General features: G+C 39.1%; 1 protein-coding gene across 1 annotated transcript in view; it reads right to left on the reverse strand.

The window, feature by feature from the left end:
• ttc27 (tetratricopeptide repeat domain 27) overlaps window positions 1-6,365 on the reverse strand; it is a 90,129-nt gene extending 83,764 nt beyond the window's left edge. Inside the window, exon 1 of the mRNA XM_004574407.6 lies at window positions 6,047-6,365. Coding sequence (XP_004574464.1) covers window positions 6,047-6,140 — 94 coding nt within the window. The 5' untranslated portion in view covers window positions 6,141-6,365. The remainder of the gene's footprint in view (window positions 1-6,046) is intronic.
• Between the last annotated feature and the right edge of the window lie 3,745 nt (window positions 6,366-10,110).

Raw genomic sequence — 10,110 nt, forward strand, 5'->3', positions numbered from 1 at the left:
TTGATTTCCAGACAGCTGTTAGAAACAATAAGACAATGCATCCCCCTTACCAATGACACGCATCCTTGAATCCAAACACCATAGTTTTGTCAAAGATGGAAAACTATTTTCATGTAGGAGTGTGAGCCTATCCCACATGCCCACATCCACAGGTCAGTCACATGGTCGCTCAACTGTCCACTTGGCTTTAATAAATGCTTGCAGTGTGACTGGTGCTGTAAAAGAGGTGTGGAGATTTTCATCTGACTGCCGATCTAATGAAACCCAGGGGCTGCCATAGTAACGCAGTGAGGTGGGAGGGAGAAGACGGGAGGAGGAAGGCTCTGGCTTTATGAGGGGAAAATGAAAGCCTGAGGTATGGCCACATGTTTAATGACATTTCAACTACTCTTCAGGTCTACTGTTGAAATGGCAGCAATTATGGAAAACAAGGCAGGGGCCCTCAAATTAGTCCATAATTCATAAATGTTCAGGCATTGAGCTGCAGTTAATAAGGAAATGGTGAATAGAATTTGCAAAAGCGTACAGGGCTGAGAAGCCATATAGATTCAAGATGAAAGATCAGGAATAGCTCACATGGGAACCCCAATTTCTCTGTGAAACACTAAAAAATGCACACAGTCACGGGCTGCTTGTCTTTCTTGAAGCAGGGCTGTCCATACAGCTTCGATAATCTGCATAAAAGCTCAATCAGCTGCATTAGCCTGGCTTTAATTCTGAGTGTTATGTTCTACGATCATCTACACCCTACACCACCTCTGATACGACACACTTTTGGGAAATAATGCAGAAGAAGATGTCAGTTCATCATAAATCTTGCCACAACACTTCCATGGTAATAGGTCCAGGGGATATAAGAACAATGGTTTATGAAAGATTACCTGCCAAGAAAGTCAAACAATCTCATTTGGCTCGACACAAGCGGTGTCAAATTAACTTACTCCCATAAATTCTCACATAAAAAACAATCTAATGCTTCAGATGAAACCAAGATTGACCAAGAGTGGTGAAAAGTATGGAGTAGCTACACAAGTTTGGAAAAGGGAAGGGAGAGCTTACCATTTGTCATCTGGCAAAGTTATTGCATGGACATGTATGTCTGCCAATGGAGCCAGGCCAGTAGTGTTTCTTGCTGATACGACTGTTGATAGCCGGATGAATTCTGAAGTACAAAGGGCTATGCTCTCTAATGAGATTTAGCCAACTGCTGCAAAACTGATTGGATGCCACCTCACAGTGCAGATAGATAATGAACCAGAACATATTGCAAAAGCAACCCTAGAGTTTCTCAGGGCAAAGAAATGGGATATTCTTCACTGGCCAAGTCAGTTAGCTAATCTCAGAAACTAAAGACGGCTGCAGTCTTTAGTTTCTGCCTGCTAGAGCTATCCAAATCTTGCAGTAAGTTATTTTTCAAATGATGTTATTTTGTCCAATTAATTTTATCACCCTGTGAATGGAGGACGATGCATAAAACTGTTAAAAATACAATACTTTGGCTTAACCCCTTGAATTAAAGATGAAACCATATATGTATAGGCTTTCATTTCAAATTCACTGTATTAGTATTAAGCATTCTTTTGTTGAACTGTGATTTACATGGTTTTGCAACTGATTAATTGCCAATAGGTCTTGTTTATTCATCCAAACCAATAAATGACACCAAACATGAGCCAACAGAGTAGCCAATTTCACATTGGCAAGTTTTTCTTAAGTTAGCAGAGTTGATTTTTTCATTTTTAGTTGTGCTGCACATGCATTTTCCTTACTACGGGGAAACACGCAGGGTTTCCAGCAGTATATGATTTACTGCCAAGAAGCATTGTTACAACAAAGACATAATTAACCAAACACAAATTTCCTTACTTTTTGTGCTAAGTTTATAAAGAAATCAGGGGTGGCTCAAGATTTATGCACAGTATTGTAGGTTGCAAACTATTTGGCAAACATCTTAAACTGTTAGATGAACATGTTAGCTAAATGTAGCTGCTATGTTCATTTCTTCTTATAGTTCTCTCTTTCTCTTATATTAAAAATAATAACACTATGGTCGGACATGCGACTGTTTTACGTTCGGTTTGTTAGCAACAACGACGTTAAAACCATTGTGTGGCTCCGCCGTCCACTTGTTTATTTTCCGCATCAACCTTTCACAATAAAGCTCAACAACCTGTTGAGACTAGGGCTGAACGATTATGGAAAATAATCTAATTGCGATTTTTTGCCCCAATATTGCGATTGCGATGCGATATGCGATTATTTTTTAAGGTCTTTGTCTTCTGTATTATTAAACAAAGACAAGCAATATATCATATAGTATGGCCAATACTATATTACATTAATTTTAAACTGTTCTTTCCTGGAAGACAGACCTCTGTTATGATGACATGAGGTGATGCATGAATTGATGACTGACATTTTTATTTAACTTCTTCAATCACAACAGTATATTTGAACATACACAATAGTTTATTTTTAGCTTACAAACATCTGAGCATAAAGTGCTGACAAGGAACCCTGGTGTAAACATTAAAATGAAAGTCAGTACAATGTGCAGATTGCAGAAATATACATAAACAAAATCAGTGGCTTTACCACACTCAGTTTTTCGACATCTGTGAACTACTAGACAGTCATTCAATTAAAAAATAATATTAAATAAATAAAACTAATAAATAAAAAATACACACATCTTACTGATCTCTGCAGTCAGTAACATTACACATAAAGTGCAAACATAATAGCAATTGTATAAACACACACACAAACACGCCTTTAAAGTTTAAAGGCGTGAAATTGGACGGTCGTTCTGATTAGCGTCACCGCTGTCTCGGTGGAGTTTAATAAACTCGGCCGTCTGCTTCTTGCTATCTAAAATATAACCAGACACTGGTGTAAATTCTCGACTGTCTCATACTTCTGTTTAATAAGTTTTCTGTTTGACGTTTAGTCAGCTGTGTGAAAACCAAGGAGGAACCCACCCGGGGGATTAATAAAGTTTTATTTTATCTAATCTAATAACTTTAATCTCAGCCAAACCGATTTACTCACGAACAAACAAAACACTGAAAAAAGCCCAACAATAACATTTTTAGGTTGTCTAAGTGACTTATATATTACGTTTAACCCGAGCAGCGAAACTCCGCGGTGATCTGAAAATGATGTGCCGGGAGTTGTGCCGTTCTCGGCCGCATCAGTAACCCTCGAGCTCCCGGCTAGCTGTCGAGCTGGTGGGTAGCAGACGCCTCTGAAAACGTCGAAGCACTTTTGCAAATATGGGATATCTTGATAAACCGAGCAGATATTTGATGTTTACACAACTACTTTCTCGCCTGAAAATATGTTAAAAGTTTATTTTGTGACCCAGAAAGATTAGTATGAGTAATTTTAAAACTTAGTAGCGGCCGCCATTGCTGGAAACTGGAGTTTGGCTGGGCCGCGCTATGAATTCTGGGATATGGTAGTAATTTGGACAGCCTTCGGCGCGTCGCTGTGACGTAATCGGTCTACAAATGCGGCCTCAGGAGGATGCAGCCCATGAATTTGGACATGTCCAGAGTATAATCGCAGCCTTTGCGGTTAGAAAATTGCACTTGATCATGTCGCGATATTATCGCAAATGCGATATATCGTTCAGCCCTAGTTGAGACTTTCCAAAATAAACTGAAATGATAACAATATACATTATTCTCAAACATCAAATTTCATCAAAAAAATTACCTCAAATGAAAACATGAAGTAACTACAAACAGCACTTACACTAAACATAACTGATAATGTAGTTGTTGAATAAAAGTATGCAGTTTCAATTTAAAGTATCAAAGAGTGGCAGTTAAACTTAGGTAAGAGTACAAAAAACTGTTACCTGAATACCTGTACAATAAAACAGTGGATCGGGTAAACAGAAAGACCTCTCGATCCGATACGAATAACAAGTTTTTAAGAACAAATTTTTAACAAGTCCATCTGTACAAGTACGTACATCAAATGAAGCACATCAAATAAAAAAAGAGAGCAGTGCCTGCGGTTTTTTGCACCAAATTAATTACATCTTCAAATGTGATTCATCACATGAAACCATCGACAGACTTTTCTTACCAACAGCATGAACACATCTCGCAATGACAGTGCAGGAAGGAAACTGTTTTTTTGTATTCATACCTGGATAACATATAAAGATCATGACAAACAAATTTGTGGCACTGATGCAGTTTTTCAGCTACATTTACTGATTTTCCATCCATGTTTTTTTGTGTGAAAAAACCCAAAATAAACTGCATACAGATGCAATGGTGTACAGAGGACTTTTCATTCTTTGTACTGTAGAGCACCTTAGATGCAGCAAACTACAAAACTCTAGAGCCAGCTATGAAGAAAAGGTGTCTGATGACGTTAAATGGAGAGAGAAAAAGTATCTCTTTCAAGGATAAAACAGAAACCAGTATGACTGTTTCGGGATCTTGCAAAAGATCACAGCACTTAACCATGCCACTCAACCAACAAAGCCCATAAGAAGACAGTGTGGATGTCAGAGAGATGGACCATGCCTGCACACATCCTGGCACATAGAGCACCTTAGCAGAGCGCATCGAACCATTTACAGCCCGAGAACAACAGTGGTGTCACTCACTGTGAGCTGTGTCCAATTTAAAGACATATCTGTTTCATTGTCAACATAGAAAACGTGTCACACCGAAATCAAATGAGGTACAGGTCATTAAGTACTTACCTGGCTACAGTGGGACCCTGTAATAAAGAGCCATCTCTCGTTTCCTTCATTGTTTTAGGCTACTTTATTCTACAGCCTCAGCCTTCCAGTATAACAGAGCATCTGGGGTAAAGTCTGACTATTGCTATGCAGTCCAAAGCTAATGCTTTCCTAAATATTTCAATCTGGCCATTTTATTTATTTCAACAGAAAAAAATGACTATCATGTTACCTTTAAACTGACAGTGAAAGGCTCTTTCATTCTTATAAGAAATTGTCTTCCAAGAACTGGATAATAGATTTACAGCTAGTTGCTGAATATTGTGCTTTAAGACTGCAATTTTCGTCCCTACCTTAAGTTTCTTTCATATCTCCACTGACAAATCTCTCCAGTTTAATTAAATGCTAATGCACTGTCAATTACTGCGGCAGAAATAAGACGTGGTCTAGGAACAAACCGTACTGAAGTCACACTAGAGACGGGTTATCCAGCAGGAATCTCGCAGTCTGGCCATTTAAAGCCTGCTGGTAACAAAGAGAGCCCCAGTTAAACAGACAGCACTGTTTAATACAGGATGTCTACCATTGGGGCTTTCTGGCAGTTGTGGATTAGTTTCAGGGTTCTAAACGCAGCTGACAGATGCGGCTCGAGTCGACTGGACGCAGGTGTATGGACAGAAGACGTCATGCTAGACTCTAATGATAAAACCTACCAGGAAAAAAAACAACCACGCTAGCTGTAGTTCATAGCTTTTCAACATAACCATCTAGTTTCCGTCCAGCTACGTCTCCGGTGAACATTGGGACAACTGGGCGAACTAAAGCTAACGTTAGCTAATGTTTAATTTCTTTTAAATCGACTTCATCATTTACTGAAAATCAATCCCAGTATAAGATTAACGCCGAATAGCATAGTTACATACCACATTTTAAATCGCTTTACAATATTACAAGACGCAATAGCTACCGCTGCCCACAAGCAATGCAAGTTTTTACTGCCAAAAAAATAAACGGGATTTGGTGTGACATCCACCAGAGCGCGAATGACACGTACCGTAGCTAAGTTTGCTTAGCAGACATTACATGAACATGAATTCATTTAGACTGTTGCTCTAGCACTCAACACTTTTATTAAGACAACACAGGAAGTCCTGTCAATACCGTTAAAGACTTGACCAGAGCTGTTACCGTCAAATGCTTCTACATTTTAAATGCGCCTTCGCTTGGCAGGCGAGCACAACCTGACAGCTTTGAGAACCTGAGACAAAACTAACCTCGTTATGACAGTGTCAATAGCTACGTGGTGAATAAAGGAGCAGAATCAAGCGGCTGCCTCACCTGCAATACTGAAAATGTTCTGCTTCCATTCCGCTGTTTCACCGGCAGTTAAAAACCCTCGGAGTGCTGCGATCTCCACGTCTAGCGGCGGCATGACTGAACGGATTTGGTTCTTGCCAAAGTCAAGCTGGAGCTGCTGCCTTCAGTCAGGACGGTCCCAGATAAAAGCCAGCTATAAAGCGCTGTGCTAACGAGCCGATTCAGAGCGTCTCAATCAGTGATAAAATGTTTATTTCTGCCCATGTGGAGCAAGCGGAATCAGTGAGCAGCCATGACAGATCCCCGTTGCATTGTGGGAAAATTAATCAAGGCGCGCACACAGAGATGCAGAGCATTTCCAGTCTGCACATGGCCCGGGGATGTGGAGGAGTATGGGGGGTTTTTGTTGTTGTTTTTTCAGGATATTAGTAGATGCTACGACATTCTTTGGTCCTTTCGTGCTGTTCGCAAACTGATTAACCTAATCACACTGACAACAATGAAATAACATAAAATAATAAAATACAGGATAAGGATGGGGCTTATTGTATGTTTATAAACAGGAAAATTAATTTACATCTATGAATGATTACGTCAACCATCGACTGTCTTAAAATAAGTGTGCTATACTGCACTCCTCAACCAAACATGGTCCGCCCCCTTTGAGTAAATTTGTATTTAAGAATATAGTTAATCAAATATCATTCCCACAGTAAAGAAGGTTTCACAACTTTCACTGTGGTTGGATACTTACTTTTTTACCTATACACGTATATGATGTGCACCTAACAAAAACGCAAAAAATGACATTCGGAAAAGAGGTGAATTTGTAGGCTCAACTAATTCACCTGGCTTGAAATCCCATTACTTGAGTAGATTTAGCCGACATTAAACTTTGATATAGTCCATAAATACAGTAAACTTGACTTCATAAGTTAATGTGTCAATAGTTAAGTGTCAATTTAGTAATATAAGATTGATATTGTAAACATCATAATTTGGAAATATCAAAAATAATTATATTTCATCTTTACAAATTAGATGTTATTATGGTGAAATTAATTATCCCTTATACACCAGGTGTTACAGATGCATGGATACAAAAAAAACATCAAAAAATTATATTTTGTACCTGTCAAACTGTCTTGTCTTGGCATTTACATGTATTCAACTAAAGAAATAAGAATAAATTGTTTAGAATAAATGAATTATTTATTAAGTTGTCAAACATTTAAAGAACAGAATTGTACAATAACTCAACTCACAATATCTCACAACAAATCATCTCAATACTTTTTTTAAATAAAAATAAATAAAATTATAGTCTATAAAGGATGTCACACTGGTGCCAAAAAATAAGGAGAAAAATGTGTTTTTAAGTATAATTTTATTTTTTAATAAAAATGTAAATGTCCTACCTGTGCAGATAGATCCATGGATATATGCATTATTCCATTTATGTATTGCTATTAACCACTTCTCTGTTTTAATCTGGTTTTAGGTTTGCGTAAAAGCATCTGGTTAGATGACTGACTTGATGTTGCTAAGACAGTTTAACAGAGGTCTCCATGGATCTCTGCTGTTCAGCTGAATGAGCATACACACCCGGAGGTCAAGATCAAAGCAGTGGAAAGAAATACTTTGTTTTCTAAAGATAGAACCTAGAGGCAAGTTATACAATGAAAAGAAGTGGGCCCAGAATGGACCTTTGAGTCACTCCACAAGTGAGTGGTGCTGTTGTAGAAGTGCAGAGAAACTTCTGTTCGTCAGGTATGATTTGAACCAAGTCTGAACTGTGCCTTGGATTCCACCTTCGTGTTCTAGATGAAACAGAAGGATCTTGTGGTCCACAGTCTCAAAGGCAGCTGACAGACAGAAGCACTAGAACTGCAGGGCTAGTAGAGTAAACGATTTAAAGAAGATCATTAAAAACTCTCAAAACAAGCAGTCTCTGTTCTGTGCTATGATATGATCTAGAACCTGTAAGCTTGAAAATTAATTTATTTGGTTTAAAACAACTTTTTCAAGAACCTTAGACAGAAATGATAATTTAGATATAGGTCTGTAGTTTGAAAGATCAGCAGGGTCTAGGTTCTTCTTTTTAATAAGTGATTGCAAAACAACATGTTTAAAGGCAGCTGGAATACAACCAGATGCAAGAGAATTGTTTATCAGAGCAAGTATAGTTGGTCCTGTTGAGTCAAAAGGCGAACACAGTCTGATAGAGAATATAAAGATCTTACATCTTTTTTCCACAAAAAATTTGCAAAAAGAGTTTTCACAAAGTGCAGGACAGAGCACAGCATCACAGCGGGATTAACTATTGAATTCAACACTTTAAAGAGAAAATGAGGCCCATATCTGACAAGTAAACAGACTTTGCATATTTGACTGATTACTGATACTTTGAAAATAATATAATACGTAGGCTTTCTAATGAGACCCAGAGCTTGTCCTTTTTTTACGAGTTTGGAGACAAGCAAAGGATTTTTCTTGTATTACAGTATGATACCTTTTCCTGCATGAGAATCTTTTCTCCGCAGCTTCCACAAAAGTCATGTTATTTTCCAAAAACTATCAAAGACCGTGATTATGTACTGTTATGGAAATTATGACAACCACCTGCAACACACCCAGTGATTGTAATTTGAAGTGGGTTTAATAAACATATTGCAATGTGGAGAGAAAAATGCTAGCCAAACACTAGGATCATCTCTGAAATTTGGCCACCGCCCTCACATCTTATATACCCACACAGACATTCAAACAAAGAACATTCCACAGCACATCACGTATCCCTACACCTTCAGTCCAGCCCATCCTTGACCCCCTCCCACTCTAAGAAAAGTTACGACCACCGATCACCTCCCTTGAGCAGGGTACCTGGATGTCTTCAACTTACTATAGGCTCTCTGTGAAGGTGCAATAACATTTCAGGCCCACTTGTGATAACATTCTACATGCATGCATACAACTGGTGAAAGGAGTGATCTTGCTGTACTAAAGTGAGGAAGTGGTGGAATAGAATAGAATAGAATAGAATAGAATAGAATAGAATGTCTTTATTGTCACTATACAGTTGTACAATGAGATACAGAGCATCTCCAACTCAATGCAAACATCATGTACATCATGTACAGATATATAATCCGGTGTAAAAAAGTAAATATGTAAATAAATAGTGTTATGTATAATACAGTACGGGTTATTGCTCACAGAATTTGGTATTACACAGTGTTGATGCCTCGGCATCTCAACTCAACTCTCTCCTGCTTACTCTACCGCTCCTTCACTGACACACACACACTTTTGAAATGTGCTTTAGCACAACCAAAGTCTAGTTTAAGCATATTTAGTTACCCTACAGACAGCCAAGTGTGAGTATGCCCAGAGTAGAGAGTCCAGCACATGAAGTGCAAACCAAAAAGCCTGTTAAAGTGGAAATGGGTATCCCCTTAATGCCTGGTGTATCATATTTGATATTCACAGTTTTCTGCATGAGCTGTGTGTTTTTCTCCCCTGAAAAACCAAAATAAATTTCACAATACATTTTAAGCAATTTTTAAAAATGGCGGATGTAGCAAATATGATACAAATTAAAATTTTTATATGGAAATTAAAATGTTACGTCCTTGGTGGCAGAGCCCCTGGTGTGGATGAGGTCCGCCCCGAGTTCCTGAAGGCTCTGGACGTTATAGGGCTGTCCTGGTTGACACGCCTCTGCAATGTTGCGTGGAGATCAGGGGCAGTACCCCTGGACTGGCAGACTGGGGTGGTGGTCCCCACCTTTAAGAAGGGGGACCAGAGGGTGTGTTCCAACTACAGGGGGATCACACTCCTCAGCCTCCCTGGGAAAGTCTATGCCAGGGTGCTGGAAAGGAGAGTTTGTCCGCTAGTCGAACCTCAGATACAGGAGGAACAATGCGGTTTTCGTCCTGGTCGCGGAACACTGGACCAGCTCTTTATCCTCTCCAGGATACTTGAGGGTGCATGGGAGTTTGCCCAACCAGTCTACATGTGTTTTGTGGACTTGGAGAAGGCATTCGACCGTGTCCCTCAGGGTGTCCTGTGGGAGGTGCTACGGG

Source organism: Maylandia zebra, linkage group LG13, assembly GCF_041146795.1.
Source record: "Maylandia zebra isolate NMK-2024a linkage group LG13, Mzebra_GT3a, whole genome shotgun sequence".
NCBI classification, from domain to species: Eukaryota; Metazoa; Chordata; class Actinopteri; order Cichliformes; family Cichlidae; genus Maylandia; species Maylandia zebra.